Genomic DNA, 17,271 nt, shown 5'->3' with positions numbered 1-17,271 from the left:
TGCCTTGTTTCCCTAAGATGAGCTGTCCTGTTCCTTGCCATTGTGAGCACGATCCTGGGATTCCCTGTTCACAGCAGGAAAAAGGCAAGCGTAGCTCAGGGCATTCAGGAACACTGCTTCGGGAATTCCTGCCAAAAATGTGACCGAAAACACAGCAAGGGAATAGAAGAGTCTCTACTCATATCTTCCTAAGAGAAGAGTTATCTTCAATAAATTTCTGTGTTGTTAGTTGTCTTTCTACAAAAGCCAAATAGAGTCGAGAGCATTTCTTAATTGGCCCATGTCTTTTATCCCTTGTTTACCAAGAATGGAACTGGCAGAGTGATGGATGGATACGCCAAGATATTCCCCTGGTACTATCCTCTATTAGTTCCCAGAAATCAAAATCATTTTGCTCGTAAGACTTCTTCCAAGAATAAACTTGGAGATCAAATTCTCTCCCACCAGACTTGAAGATAACTGAAAAGCCAGGAGAGCCCACAGTCTGTTTTCTGTTTGCTTTCAGCAGCAAAATTCACAGCTCCACCTACCAGCAGTTGGCAGAAGAGCCACAAGCAGCTGGGACACTAACTGTGGGAAAAAGCTGAAACTTTAGAGGCCTGACAAGGCAATTAGGGCACTGGAGATGGAAAGACAGAGCCACCAAAGCAACAATTTCAAAACTGGGAGTTGTCATCTGGCATTTGTCTGCTTCCTATGCCTTTTATTTAATCAGCCTCGTATCTCTGTATCTTTTCTTACTCTTTCCTCATTTTCTGTTCCCCTCAACTCCTGTTTGTTAGGTTTTTTTTATTTATTCCTATTTTCCACACAACCTCCTCCTCACATTCACCCGCTAACTCCCTGATGCTTACACAGCTACTTAAATGTCACATATTTCATCTGATGACATTATCATACTGAAAGCAAATACCAGAAAAAAATGTGATGGTGGTGTTTGTGTTTTTGTAAGCCTATAAACTATATTCCATAAATTTATTACTATACATGAATAGGAGCACTCTCTAATCATAAAATCACTGTAACAAAGCTGATGACAGTGTAACGTGGAATCTTACTAAACAGAAAATCTGTTCGTTTGCAGAATCAAATTAACGTTATCAAGATCTACTATGGTAAACCATACTGCTAATGTAAGCAAAGGTATAATTGAACCAAATTTTGAATAATAAATTAATAACTAAAAATATCTTTGGTAAACATACAACCTATGCAGATCGAATGCAAAGGATACATAGCACCCTCTACTGATAAATGGTCATAAAGCCAGGAATTTTTTCCTGGCTCACAATTCAGTTTTGTAAGAACACAATAAACATAAGCTAGTTGAGCAACCATACAACACTGGAAGTATTTTAGTAGCACTACACAGCACTGGAAAAATCTTCCTTCTCCCTTTCAGGTTACTATTTGACAGGATGTATATGTGCCTTACACTACTGTCAATTTAGCTCAAGCTATTCAAATATAACCCAGCCTGAGTCATCCCCTTCATTAAGGATTAGCTAGCCTCGAGTCTGAACACCTCTCAAGGTAAGCTCATTACAAAGGCACGTTACACAATTACAAAGGATTCCCTGCTTAATAAAGTTGTTTTGCAGGGCTTGGCTAAATTTCATTTTAAACCTTGATAAAGGAGAAAGTTAAATTAGGACAGGCAACCCTGTAAGTAGCGTCACAATAGTTGCAAGAGCAAACAGCCATTCTCCTGCATACAAAACCATAAAGATCCCATCAAATTGCTTCAGGCAGCTGTCTAGGTCACTACAAAGCATAACAACGTGCAACATAAATATCTACAGCTATAATAATACAGTTGAAGCCATTTGTAATAACCACTAAAACACCACTCTTAAGTCCAAGCAACTATGGCTGTGAACAAGAGTGAAGTCCAGAGGGGGGAAGCTCCCTTTCAGCGCACCTCATGAACAATCACTTCCAAGGTATTCATCTGAGGTGCGTTCAAAATACCTCAAACTGATACCCAAGTAATCTGGTTGTACAACAACCAGCTAGTGCTAACAACATTTTGGGAACTCCAGAAGCCCTTACTCTTGTGCCCTTTTGAAACGGTCAGTTTGTAGCACAAACACAGCTGTCTGAACTGAGATTGGCAGTCCCAGATTAATAGCAGCCCACAGCTCCCTGACGGCACCTCCGCTACTCGATCCCATTGCTGATGTCTTCCTACCGCCACCTGAGCAACTTTGCTCCTACTCCTCTAAAACGCCTTCCTTGACATTTCATGTTCCTCATCATCTGTACACCTCACCACCCAGACCTCTTGCTACACGTCCACTCGCCTGGCCTCCACCGCAGAACCACCAGCACTAACCAGGCCAGACTACCATGTGACGTGGCACTGAGACCAAATCCACTGGTTGTGGGAATTGCCTTTTCCAGCAGCCCATGATTTACAGCTGCCATCTGTCCTATGAAATAAGACAACTTAAAAACTAAAAGGCAACCTAAACTACATAAGAAAATTGAAATATGCAAAAATGAGAGCAGCATTAAGACTGGATGATTATGTGAGAAGCCCAATCACAGCAAATAGGGAAAAACTGAATAAGCAGCAGCAATCTTCACTTATTTTGGTAAGAAATTAACAGTTTCAAAGAGAGTAAAGTTAATTCAGAATGCATATTTTAACTTCCCTTAGTGATTACAGCGGAGGGAAGTGCAAGCTAAACATTAAGTCTCTCTTAAATCTTGTTCACATTTTGTTACTCATCCAACAGGACTTAGGGAGTGGTTTTGGTATTTCTTTAGCTAACAAAAATACCACCCCTAACAATAAGAAGATACAGTACACAAGTTTACAGAATGGGAAAGCTGGATGCACTAATTTACTGACATAACCGTCAGAAAAAGATATAAGGCCACTGTTTAAGTTTTGCAAAGTACTGCAAAAGGAGCAGCAGTACACTTTATGTTCGTTAAGCGAGACACTATGTAGGCAAGCCTTGCAGAGCATATTATCAGGCACTGCAGGCACTACGAATGCAGCAAGTTGTGCATGCATCCTTACTTAGTTGTTGTAGCAATGAGATCTGCTTGGTTCACCCTTGTTTCTCTCTTTTCAGATTTTATTTTTATTTTTAAATTTTGGTAGCAAGGAGGTAAATCAATAATTTGTAAGCTTATCACATCTCAGAGCAAAGAAATGTACTGACTATTTAAACACAAACAGCGTGGACTTGTTAAACTAGAGGATGCATTTTTACAAGATGCATCTTTACTGGAATTAACGCATTAGCAAGCACCCACTGCACCATTATCTCCAGTCTTAAAAGGTCCTCTTGCGTTCTCCATCTGAAAGGTGGGGGGAGGGAGTAGACACCAGCCCCAAAAGCTACAAGACTACCGAAGCTCCCATTCCTGAGCAGGATTTTGCTGCCATCATGTGGCAGCATGTCCCCATTCTACTGAAAGCACTTCCCTGCACTGTGTTAAAAGAGTGAAAGAGGGGATAAAATAAATAAATAAATAAATCCAGGAAAGGATTTTAAGTGGCAAAGCTAACACAAGCGTTCCCTCCTGTACCTAGCAAGCCAGCAGGAAAAGGCTACTGAGTTTGTAAAGAGTATTTTTTAAGAAAATCATTGGCTTTATCAGAATTCAAACATCACTGTCGTCAGTGTGCACAAACATCCTACGCTCACATTAACACATTCAAGCAATTTTACACTTAAGGCGACCAGCTCATCTGAAAGCACTGAATCCCAAAAGGAGCTACAAAATATTTGTTGCAGCCATTTAAAAAAGTGCTCAGTTGCAGAACTGTACAGCCTGCTAAGCAGCTTTAAGACTCCTTCTTTAATACTCCTTCTTTAATACTAAGTCAGCAGCCTATTGCTAAAGCAGGAGCTGGTCTTTGTAATTTTGGTCACATTGCTAAGAAATATTACGATGTCTCACTCATATAGTATTTTCTCATTCTAAAATGGCACTTTAAAATGCTAACAGTAAAAAAAATTAAAAAATAATCATAGAGTCTAGTTTCTGCTATGATGCTTACTCCTCATAGGTTTAGCAAATTTTCCAGTGGAGAACATACTAAAGTATTAATGGATTTATACAGGAGACATACAGTACTGCTAAGGCATTCAGATAGATGCTTTCATACAGTACAATGCACTCAAGCAGCTTATTCATGGATATGAATGCAAATCAACAAAGTTAACTCATTGATTGGAAGTTCTCTTTTGCCCAGGGCCAGAAACACTAGCACTCCATGGCACTTAAAACCTATACTGGCAGGTAACTTATTTTTTTTTAGTACTTGCTAGTCACCTTTCTGCTGCAATTATTTCTTTTTAACCTATTGGCCCAGCTGATGCTGAAAAAAGCTCTATTCTCAAATTATTCTCAATAATTCTCTCTATTCTCAACTATTGTATAATACTAATTATATATGTAAATGACAAAACTGATACATTATGAATAAAGCAATGATTTATTTTTTTTTTTAATTTATTTTAAGGTATATAGCAAGCTAAGCTCATATACACACAACAGATTTCACATTGCCCAGATGTCATCCAGGCAGGAGGGATAAACTGCAGCTACGATGTGTTTTTTCTCCTGAGGGCTGGAGAAGTCTAATAATTCTTTCTGCTCCATCTCTCAAATATCTTCAGTTGCGTGCCACATATCCATTTCTGCAGCATTACATATTTGTTTTAAACTCTAGTTATATTACACGCATAGAGCACATCAGCCTCCTAATGCAATTTATGGCTGCTACTGACCGTTGCCAGACTCAAAGTGATTAACTGCAACAAGCGGACATCACTTCAACCTATCTAAGTATTTCAATGAATCAAACACTTTTGTATCACAAGTCGAACTGCTGTCAATAAACATTTGGATTGCTCTAAACTGACACCAGCTCTATCACTTTGAAACCAATGCAGGTAGGTGTATGATGATACCATCTTGCACAGGGCTTGGGAGTTTGTTTTCTTTTCAGCAGCTTAATACAAGAGAGAAGGAAATGGGCTCAAGAATACAAGCACTATTCTCATAAATTGGATTCTCTTAAAAAAAAATATATATTTCTTGAAGGAAATATAAGTGGTCAAATGCTTCCATAGCTTTTTTGGGCACAACTCCAGTTGACTTTATAAGAGTTAATACTTGATTTGAGAGAGAGAGAATTGGCCCTTCCTTAAAAAGTAGCTCTCAGCCTTTATTCTACTTGAGAAAAAAAATCCACAAAAACATTTTTCCTTGGAGCTACACACATCTGTTTTTCAACACAACAAGCACTGCCAGGCTGGTATGGACATATCCACATCAGGATTTTGTGTGGACCACTTTCTGTATTTTTGGAACTGTAGTTCACCATAGCATGTCCATGTCTGCACACACATTAAAAAAAGCTCAGTGCTGTAAATGGAAACAAATGTAAGGATGCATAGCAAAATACTCAAACAACCACAGATACTATCGAGTATCTACCATGACCCTACACTGTCATGTTCTTCAGGGATATTTAATGATCTGTTCTCATCTCAGATCTGAACATACCAGAGATGGATTGCAATATATATGAGCAAAACCACATGGGAAAAATGCGACATTTTCCGGAAACTAATCCAGCCCTTCCTGAAACTGAATTTGTTCACTTTAACTGTCAAAATGACATGTTGAGATAAAAATCATGGTGATACATCATTACTAAAACTTACAGAGGAAAACAACCAAGTTTTACAGTGCCACCATGCTATTGTGCCTGTGAACTGCATCAGGAAGTACCATGGAAGTTTTGGATAGTTTCTTTCTAACTGGGAATATCTGCAAAGTTATTTGAAATGGCAAAGCAGGAGGAACAAATAATCTGAATGTGTAAACATTAGACCATTTCAGGGATTGTCACAGCTATTTAACAACATTATACTTGACAATACTGTATCTTGATATAGGATGTTGTGTTTGAGGTTTCTCCAAACACTAAGAACACAATTTTACACACAGTAAAAATTAGAATTACCTTTTTGGTAGGAGCAAAATTAAATAGAAACTATCAAAACAGTAAAGTGTATCACATCAGTGCCCACAAGTTTAATGTAAACTTACTTTTCCTGTCTTTTTTCAACCTAAGTTAAGGAAGAAGACAGGGCTCTGGGTTCCACCACTGAACTGTAAAATGACTGCTTCACTTATACGTCACCAAAAAGAGTACTCATTTAAATTTTTAGGCTACAGATTCAGGCAGTATATTACTTTAGCACTCGATACTTGGAAGAAAAAATGGCAGCTAAACCTAGGAAGAATGACATGCCTATCGATCAACCTCTGGCATCCAAGCCATTTAGAAAGACAGAATTCTTAGAGGGCAGTATTTCAAACACATTGAGGAAAGCTGCGTTACTGAGAGGTTACAAATACTGACACATTTTTCTCCAATACGTACGTGTACACAAACACACTAGAGGTTGTTTGACCTTCTAAACAAGAACACCAGTACGCACAGAAACCACAAGTAGAAAAGTAATCAAATATTTTTTTAAAAAAGAATAGCCTGGTATAGCAAGTACACACAGAGCGTACAAGTGCAGTATAATTTACACATTGATGTTGGTACCTTACAATGCTACTGACCTCCATACTGGGGACAGATTGTGCTGCTGATGCAAAACGCATTAATTCTATTATTATGATTACTGTAACTTTGGGGGGGGGGGGGGTGTTACATTTTTACTGATACTTATTAGCCTCTTTGCACGTTACCCCATGATAGCATGATAGCTCACATTTATCTTTTTCACTGCTAATCAAAACTGATTCAATTATTTAATTACAAGAGACAGTTGAGGTAGTTAAAAGATACTCTTTTGAAACATCTGCTTTCTGTCACACAGTGACAGACAGAAGAGATGCATCAGAGTGACACCTCCTAACTGGTAAGACATTTACCAACTCCAATGCATTTGTACTAACCCCCAAACAGCTATACACCTCTAACAGTGCTTTCACTTGGACTTCCTTTTGCTTCATGTTTTTAAGGACGTGTTATTGCTAAGGACAGCAGGTTTTAGTTTGTATCACCAATCAATGGGAAGATTTTTTTTTTTTTTTAACTGGAGCTTATAACTGTTCTATACAGGTAGGGTTTTAAACCTTGCAACCATTTTGTCAAAAGAAACTAACCATGCAAAAAGGCTGTTCGAGCTTATACTAGGCATCAGTTTTACACAAATGCAAACTTTCTTGTCCTCCTCTACCTTTCCCAGAAGCCATCCATATAACTAAGCCACATGGCACAGAAACATTAAGGATTCACTGTAAGAGAGACAAAGGTTGGTAAGGAACATAATGTAATGGGGCAGAAGAAGAGTTTTCAGGATGAGAAAGCTATTTCAAATTTCCCACTCCAAAACAAATCCAAATGGTCTTTCTGTAACTAGGTTCTGATGTAATCCATGAACTTAGAATACAGTAAGCACTTTCTGTCTTGTCAAAGCCTGTCACAAAGCACTTAAGGTCTAGGGGTAAAGTTGTCAAGGAAATGGGAGCAAAGTTAGAAGCAATTAGCCCCGCAGGGAATCCATTCCAGTGACTGCTGGCAAGACAACAGACAAAAGTCGGGTCAAGGTAATTACATGGACAATAATTGGGGAATTGATTAGCTACCTGCCAATGTTTACGTAATTTACCAAACTCACTAACAAGAATCACTGGCAAAGTGAGGTTTAAGATGAAAAAGGCATCACCTTTTTTTTTTGTTGATGATTACAATGCAGGGACGAACTTTAAATTTAACTAACTATTTAAATATTTAAGAAGCTGGACTGATGAGAGAATTTGGTGAGACACAAATACAAAGTTAATGTAAAACTATTCTAATTTTCAACAACCTCTGGCAGAATTAAGAGATAATTTTAGAAGTTATTAATGAGTGTTTATGCTATCTTTAAGAAGCTCTGAAAGTTTCCAGGACAAGGACTGCAGGTACAGGTAATGGCTTTTATTAGGCCAACTACTATAGCATCTGGTAGAATATATACTAATACTGATAAACTGGAGAATACTCCAAAGACCATCTCACAACAGAGCAGAGCCAAAAAGAGGTGATGAGAGCTGGTATTTGAATTTTGCCAATCCCTTCAGACAAGATTGCTTCCAATGTCAAGGAGCCTCTGCAGAATGAAAGCATTAATTTCTTCAAACTTGGACATCAGCTTTCTATGGCATATTTTAATCCATTTTTATTCTCTCAGGTTATCCACCTAGCCTTTACAAGCAAAGAACAGAAGAAATCATAACACAGCATCACTTCTGTGAGAGAGCGACAGTGCTAAGACTCTGCATTATGTGTGAGAAATGGATTTCAGAAGCCATGCCAAGCAGTTTAGATTAAAATGTTCACAGGCCATACAAATACCACTTTAACTTCCGTTCCTAACAATTGCTGTTGTGAAATGCCAGACTGGTTAAGACTTTATTCCTAGAGCAGACAATAGTGGGATTCAATAGACAGAAAGAGTGAGTTGCAATTTGAATTTAAGATTGTTAATCATTAGTTAGTCTGCCTCAAGGCTTTAATGATTTCTCTCAAGTAGTATTTAAATATTATTTCACAGACTTAAATACTTTATCCAGCTTTGCTTGACTTAGTCAAAAAGTATATTTACCTTTGGCCAATTCATAAGCCACTTAGGTTATTCTGGACAGACCAGTCAGGGTTCACACCCTCCCCAGTCAAAACCCACTCCCCTTTCACAATCTGCAGCACTACCCAGAAGTCCCACAGCTCCAGGAGTGACAGTACCTCTGCTCTACTGCTTCTCCCCAAAACAGCCCCAAAGCCAGGGGCCTCTTGCCACCACCAGCCTGGTCCAATGTCCCTGGTTCTCCTCCTCACAGAGGTGCATCAGGGCACAGTTACTTCTCTGGCTTAACTCAGTTTGATGTTTTTGCTTTAGGAGCAACTTAATCTTATTAGTAGAGACAGCATGATCGGTGAGAAGTGTTTTAAAAGCTTATACACTTCTATTGCAGATCTGTTAGCTGTTTTCTCCATCAGCTTATTCTAGCTTCTGCAATCTGGGCTCACTGGCATTGAAACCCTATCCCTCCTATTTAAGGAGGATGCTACCTCTTATGTCCAGGCACTAATTTTCTCCCACATCCTTTGAGCTCATAAAGTTTAATTTGGATGGCTCACCATTGCATTTGTATATAAATTTTAAAGCTGTTATTTCTACACTGCCTCCAATACTCATGAAGAAGCACTGCAGAGCACTTCTCCTTAGTTAACTCTCCAATGGGTTAGGAGATACGCTAAACTATTCTCAACTACTCTTCCATAACAGCAGCCTCTCCTGTTGGTATGGACTTCTCACACAACGTAAGAATGCAAAAAACACAGGGGGTATGTAAATTATACCAGCAAGTCCTCCTATCCTTCACAATAACAGCACAAGAGATTACTTTTGCTACTGGCTTGGGGAAATGTATACCATAATCTTAATCTACTTAATACCAAACATTTCCATCAAAGGAGGGCCCAACCTAAAGTGAATAATTTCTCTGGAGAGCTGTCCGCAGAGACATACAAGAGAGATTGTAACTGAAACAAGCATCGATTAAGCGTTGTGCTTTTCTTATTCTATATATTTGCCTTTTTGTGCAGTAATAAAAAGATCTTTAGTTGATAACTGTGACTATTTGGCATATCTTTAACCATAGACAAGAAACCAACCTGACATAAACGTTGTGCATGCCTGATGGTGGAGGTAGGAGGGAACAAGGAAAGAAAGATGCCTCATTCCTGAACTGTTTTTAAGGACGATTAATTAGATTTGCCCCGCTATTTTCTATAGGCGAGAAATGTTCCATAACATCTAAATACAAGCTTACTTGATGGTGAGCATCTGAGGAGAAAATAAAAACCCTTTCTTTCCCATGCTACCCTTAAATCAATGCACAGATGGTAGGAACTGCCACTTGAACAAACAGCTCTCATTAATTTCTGTGGCCTCGTCATATTACAGACTGCCCTTGCAAAAACAGCTTTGGGCATGCTTCATGCTTCCTGGTTCTCCTTCCTTGTTTTTCATGTGAACTTCTGCTTTGTACTTTCCTTCATGCTGCTCTGTTCTTAGAAAAGCTCTTGTGCTCTCCCTTTCCATTCGTATACAAAAACAGTCCTGGGAACGCACTGATCTTTGCTGCTTTGTTCTGGTTTAGTCTAAGCTGCTACTACACTCCAAGATTTCCAGCAAAGGTACTCATCTTTATAAATTAAATGCATGAAAATGGCTGCAGAGAACATCTGGACTTGTATTTGCTAATAACATCTAGCAGACTCCTTAAAAATAACTCACATTTCTAGAGGTCTGCAAACCACAAACTAAAAAACTGCATTTAATGTGGTATGGCAAGATATAGATGTCACATAAACATCTAGCAAAGACAGCTTTAGAAGGACTTTGTATAAGAGAAGGAAGATTGTTCTCCTTTCAAAAAAGCAGATTAACTGATAGATGTCAGGGGACCTTAAACTATTTGTGAATTTAGGACAGATTCAATCCGTGTAACTATGATGGGGATGGGGAGGGGACAGCATTATTCTGTGCAAGGAGAATCAAAAAAAAAAAGTTGCAAGAGTTAAACAACCCCAAACCAAAATGTTTGATGTTCAATCAAAACGGAACTCTACCAGTTGTGGTCTTTTTCCCCTCCATTTTGCTAAGGAAATGGAACATATTGTGGATGGAACCAGTTTTTTATTAGTTCATTATTTTTTTTTTTTTAAGTCTTCATCCACTGAAACTAAAAACGTTCTCATATCTCTCCTAACGGCATTCTATCTAAAATGCTAACATGTTCTTAACATGCTCCTGAGCTTTTCGAAAGTATCCACCAAAAGCCAAACATTTTAAGAACAATATTTACTATTAACAACAACCCTTCTCACCCACAGCTCGACAGTTCCAAATTCTCTATAACAATATTAAAAACATATAATTTAATAAAAATACGTATCAATAGTTAAAATTCTTCTTACAAACATGCATAACAACATAATACATCAGAGAGCAGAAACCACAGAAGTGAGTATGGGATTTATGTGGTCACTCCAAAAAGACCCTTGAGTGTGGGATTTATGCGATCATTCCAAAAAGACACTTGAAAAAGAAAATTGTTCAGATACCTTTTTCAGAATGGCAAATTAGAGATTTCATGAAAGAGATTTCATGGAAGATGAAAGGCTCTGCTGCTCAAGTTCAGAGGAATTAGTGTCACTGGCTGATACTGACAGAACCCAACACGTAAGGGAAATGAGCAAAACAATAAATCTGATAACAGCCTCTCTCACCTTGTTTTATTTACTGTCTTGTCTTGTTTATATCACCACACTTGACTTCGGCTTTTCCCAGAAAGAAATGAAAACCACACTGACTTGTTCTGGTTTTCCTTTTCACTTTTCCTTATCAATATTCTCACAAAGCAGTCACTGTTCTAGTACAGAATAAAATTGCATGCTTTGACATCTCTAGAATAGGTTAACACATTTATTCCTCCAGCTCTCTTCTTCACACGCATCTTTCACAGCTACAATCTGCTTCATAGCTTCCAGCAATGAAAGCTCTTAACGTTTCTAAAAATAAGGGCTTACTTACTGAGCATTTGAAATACAATCACAATTCGATATCTGATGTCGAAAATTTCCTTCCTTCTGACAGCCAGCCTTTAAATAACAGGATCTAATCTCCCCTTAACAAAATAAACAGAAAAAAACAACAGGTAAGTTATATGATAGTTTGTTTTCCACACAGAAATTTATCAAAAATACATCTTAGGTCAGGCACATTTCTAAACCTAAATATAGTTTTGTATAATAGGCTTATTTTGAAGTTCAGAAATGAAATTAACATTTGAACAACTAAAAAACTCAGATCAGAGCACAGATTACAGTGAAAATTTGACCTCTTCTTCCAGCACTGGGCACAAGAATGAAGGGAAGTCAAATTAAAACAGCATCCATCGAAACAGATTCATCAGAGGCTTAAGGACTATACAGTCATTAAAAGGTACGTAAAGTCAAGGTAAAGCCTATCTATCAACATAAGTTCACTATAAAACAGAACTGTTCTTTATGTTCACAAAGGTGAGGTCACGAGGTACAAAGCAGTGGAAAATTTTGCTAAAAGCATAGCCACTGCTACTCTCCCCTTGCACACCCAGCAAGGAGCAAAGAGTGACTGTTCATTTAGCCAGAGGCCATGGTGTTCTGTTGCTCTTAGACCCACCGCACATCAGGAGCAGCTGTAGGGCTGCGAGCAGGGCCATGAGGAGTCGGCAGAAAAACAAAAGAACTCTGGGATCGGGATCCCAGCTACGAGGAGTATTCATTCCACACTGGTTTTGAAGGCAGCTTTAAAGGAAACACAGCTTTTGGGACGGCTGCCATTCAGAGGTATTGGCCAGGACCTTATAGAGCTCCATGTGAGTTCAAACAAACCACCACCACACATATTACAGCTTCAACCTCCAGTAATAGCTGCAGAGCAACTGTGCTCCAGCACAGGCGTTGAGAGAAACTAGCTCACTCATCAATTCACTTGAAAGAGATGGCAGACCACGAATCTGAACAGGAGCAACCACAGCATTACCAGAGTTCAGCTTGAGTCAGCACCTACTCATGCTCAGCTGGAGAACACAACAGCAAAGAAGAGGAACATTTTGCCCTGCCATCCTCGTACAGACCCTCCTCCCTTCACACCCCCCTCCTCCCCAAGCAGAAAGTGCCAGGAGTTCTGGAAAGCAAAGCTGAGCCTGCACTTCTTGAGGGTAATGTTTGGAAGACAAACTTCTGGCAGGTACAGCACTGTGCAAACCTCAGGTCTGTGCTAGTTGAATTTTGAACTCCCTAGTTATTGTTGATCCAATGGTAAATTTACTGATCTTACTAAGCCATTTTCTTTCATGACACACAGAAGACAAGCAATCAGTAACAGATAAGAAGAGAAATATAATTCTAGGGAGTCTAAAATTTTCAGAATTAATTGTTTCACATATTGCAATTATTCCAACTAGAGAAACTCACCATTTTCATCTATGAACACATGCATTGCATCCACGGACAGCTCATCTTGTACAGATGCCTCAGGTCCACTTATTACTTGCAAGACAGAACTGTCCTGCTGAGAAGTTACCCGGTAGATTATCTGCCTTTGCCTGTTGCCCTGGTAACTTGACACAAAAATGTTTCAAAACTACTATGAGGAACTTTTTTCTTGTTCTCAATAAAACAAAAAGAAAGAGAGGTTAATTAAAAGTTTATGTCATTTCTACTCAGTGAAACAAAACAGCTTACATCATATCTTTGAAGTACAAAATTGTAAAGTAAACTGGCCTTACAGTGCTGTAAATTTGGCAGACTCTGGTAGCACCGGACTAGTACTAGCACGATCTTGGCTTTGTACATCTGATCTTTCCTGTTTAGGAAGTTGCTCACGGAGCTTTTCTGTTCCCACCACTTCTTCTTTTCTCTCTGTCATCTGGCTATCTGGAAAACAGGGCAGTGAAGTAGAGCCACTCTCCACAGATGACTGTTAGGAGCTTTGTTCATTGGCGACTGGACAAGAACATCTAAAAGAAAAGCTAAAACACTACAGCAAACACGTGTGTTACGAAAAACATTAACATGACAAACAATATTGTTTAAACAACTTCAACAGAACATTGGATGAGGAGGTATTCTGACCTGAGAAGGACAAACAAATGGGTTGTTTCAAGAACAGGCTGTGTGATGCTAAGAACAAATAATAGAGAATTTCTGCTTTCCTCCTCCTCTTCATCCAGAGGGAAGTAATCTATCCCTACCCTACAGTAGTAAGAGGTAGCCTTTTTGGGGGCCACAGCTTGTTCCCTAGTCATGCATACTGACAGCAGAAAAGCAGCAGCACTGGCTCATTCCCCTTTTACAAAAAGGCAGGCAGCACCTTCAAAGGAAAAGGAGTTGTTGCACCGGAAAGTAGGTAGCTGCCTAATCTCTCTTCCCTACCAGCCATGCTCCTGATACAGTACAAAGGGGCTAAACGCTTTCTCAGTAGATTTCCCTACGTTTGGAAAATACCGAACCAAAGATTTTAAAATACACACAATGGATTTGTTCAGTTCCTAGCAATTACATTACCTCTATACAGATATACCATTCATATATATCATTTATCCATATGTATACAACTTTGAAGTGATGATCTCTTTTAGTTACTGATGTTCATGTTGAACTGTGAAATATGTTGCAACTCAACTGTGTTTTGACTGTAAACTAAAAAAATGTTAGGATTTTGAAGTGCAACATATGTTGGTTTCATCATCACCATGAGTAGTCACACAATTAAATGTTTAAGCAAAAAATAGGTTTTGTTTTGCGTGCTAGAGATGCTGCAGTGTGTCTGTAGCTTCTTGCACGTAGCAAGGTGGATCAGTATGTACTTACCCAGGTCTCTTGCAATACATGCTGTTTACGTGCCATAGAAATTTAATCATCAAGAAAAAAAAAAGCAGAAAATCCCCCCCCAGGAATTCTTGTGGAATAACAGGAGTATGGTTTAGGGAAAAGTTTTGTATCTGTTGGATATGGAGACAATCTTCAGTGGGTATTCCAGACCTACTTTCTCCTATTAAAAAACAAAGGGGTGGGTGTTTGTGTTTTTTTTTTTTTCCTTCCTATTTAAAGATAACTTCACCTCAAGCAGTGACTGTATCTTATTTAACTGTGGCATTACTGAAGCATCCCTTTAATCATGCAGCTACCAGAAGTAGGTGAAAGGGCCGTAGATACCTAATCAAAACCATCTTCCCAAAGGTTTGGGCTGTCCCAAGCAGTAAGAATAATTGATGGCAATCAGAAATTGTGGTTTTAATAATCTAATTGGCCCCATATTGCCTAAAATTGGCTCTAGGGCTGGAACAATTAACATATTTTTTAATTTGATTATCTAGTGGTTTCAGAAAATGCCTCTCTTTCCCATTCCAAACCACAAGCCTTTCAGACTTTTCCCCTGCAGTGCAGTGGTAAAAAGTCAGAATAATGTAAACATAAACAGTACTGCTTCTTACAGGCTTTATACGCCGATCAGACAACACCGTGGTGATGACTACTTCCAGCACTGGAGAGATAGGCTGTGAAGGGCTTGCGACTGTTCGTCACGATTATCGTTCCTTTTCTTCCAAGTGACTTACACCTTCAGCATTTAAGCAGAGATAGAGGCGTCTAGACAGGGAGCGTCCTGCCAGGGTGCGTAATGAGCTCTACATCACCGAAACGCTCCCTGCGTGCAAATTTTGCTGGCAAAGCCTGGCTTTAAGCTACTAGGAGAAAACACTCTACAGGAGCAAAAGCACAATACTTCAGTATATCTGCACCTTCACCACAGCCTTCAGCCAAAGCCACCGAGTCAGCGGCACTGATCCACACCTCTGATGGGCAAGCAGCAGGGCCAGCAGAAGCCCCAAACACAGACCTGGGCTCAGCAAGCAACTTGGTCACATATCTGGAAATTATACACCACGTCTTAAGCATGCGAGGTCATACTATCAAGATTCATAGCCACGTCAGACTTGGGGAAGGGTGGAGCAGAAGAGTCCTGCACAAATGCCTAGGTTTTGGTCTGTACACTGCTTTCATATTTTGGTTGAGCGTAACACACATCCCTTAGTCATCCTGGCAAAATCCTTACCAAGATAAACATTCTCGTATGTCCCACTGGGGAGTAAGATACTCCCTGCACTAAAGAGTTGTAGCAGCATAGCAATGTTACTTAGGAATATAACATACTGAGGAATGAGCTCCTATTTTAAATGCAGCTGCACTACCAACAATTTCCTTTGCCATGCAACTTCTTCACTTGTGGAACAGATTTTAGGTATCACAAATCACCTTTGTCAATATGCCCTTGGTTCACACTGGGAAAAGACTGGGAAAAGTTTCACAGTTTAAGTGGAGCAACCTTTGTACATGTAATCACAATACACTGACAGCTGGTTATCACAACTTTAAAGATGCCTTGTTTCATTAGGTTATTAGAATGAAATTTTATTTTTCTGTAAATTTTCTCCAAAATACTTTTTTACTATTTTGTCCCCTTTCCCCATCTCCTAGACCTTTTTTCCTTGTCTTTTATCTACATATCCCTATCCCAATCTCCACAACACAATCTTGCAAGTTAGAATGCCACTGTTGTCATAATTTCAAATGCCATCTGTTTTGAAATCTGGTCAAACAGAATTAAGCTAATTAAGCCTGAGTCTCTTCTGTTCTTTAATTGCTCTATTGCAGAATCTACCTCTCCTCACAACTCTATGCTCCAAAATAGGAGGTTTCACTTTGAACTATATTTGTTGCCTGTTTGGATGCAGAGATAACTAATTTCAAATCGGTCTGTGCTCCTGTAAGTACCCAGCATGAAACAATAACTGTCTGAGTTGTGAAATATCCCTTATCTGTGGAGAATGCATCATAAAAGCCAATAAAAGACATTTTAATTGCCATTCCCAACCCTTTATTCACCCTTTCTGCTTCAGCAGAAGCATCTAGCTTATTCACGATCCAAATGTGCCTACTATGCTACAAATACATTAAAATAGAAAAGCAATATTAAAGCCAGTCACCCCCTAATAGGAGCAGTGCCCAGTGAACCCGATGCAGTCCAGTAATTGCTATAAAATTTCACCACAGGCACTGAAGAAGCACATGGGATTATCCATTAATCAGGATTACCATGTTAATCCTGAAGCAGTAGGAAAAACCAATGGCACTCGCTGTATCTGTTACAGGACAGGGAAACTTAAACACTCAAGTGACTTGCTCAAAATAATCACCTAGGCCAGTAACAGAGCTGGGAATAAAACCCCATTTTTGAGGTCTCAAGTAAATAGACTGAACAGTAAACCTAACAATTATGTCAGAAGACCAACCTCTGAAACAACGTTATGATTTCTTTACAGATGCCAGCCCTGCCCTTGAACACAGCAGCACCACTGGGACTTCAAACCTGAATTTCTTAAATCACAGCCTGTCAAGCCTTACCCATAAGACTGATGGGTGCATTGATGCATCTTGAGCATCAGATTTAGCAAATCAAGTTCTGCACCCCATCAGTCCCCGTCCAAAGAGGGGCATCAAACCCCACGTGGTCCTTCTCCAGAGCAAGAGCTGGGGCGGCACACGGCTGCTCTGCCAGCAAGCTCCCCTGCCTTACCTCACAGGGCAGCAACTAGCTGGGCTGGTGGCTCTGTGCACAAGAT

The 17,271-nt window shown here is 39.4% G+C and overlaps 1 protein-coding gene across 8 annotated transcripts in view; it reads right to left on the bottom strand.

Annotated features, from left to right (window-relative positions):
* PCNX2 (pecanex 2) overlaps nucleotides 1–17,271 on the bottom strand; it is a 162,259-nt gene that overhangs the window by 125,711 nt on the left and 19,277 nt on the right. For all 8 annotated transcript variants that reach the window (XR_013949233.1, XM_080587013.1, XM_080587010.1 and 5 more), the window contains 3 exons: nucleotides 13,378–13,525; nucleotides 13,064–13,209; nucleotides 11,637–11,730 (listed from right to left, as the gene is read on the bottom strand). Coding sequence is in view for 7 of the 8 variants with exons in the window: in XM_080587013.1 (XP_080443139.1) it covers nucleotides 11,637–11,730; nucleotides 13,064–13,209; nucleotides 13,378–13,525 (388 nt within the window). In the remaining variant the exon portion in view is untranslated. The remainder of the gene's footprint in view (nucleotides 1–11,636; nucleotides 11,731–13,063; nucleotides 13,210–13,377; nucleotides 13,526–17,271) is intronic.

The sequence above is a fragment of the Anser brachyrhynchus genome (assembly GCF_964034855.1).
Source record: "Anser brachyrhynchus genome assembly, chromosome: 3".
NCBI lineage: Eukaryota > Metazoa > Chordata > Aves > Anseriformes > Anatidae > Anser > Anser brachyrhynchus.
The sequence above is the reverse complement of the archived record's forward strand: the minus strand, read 5'-3'. Positions and strand labels throughout refer to the sequence as shown.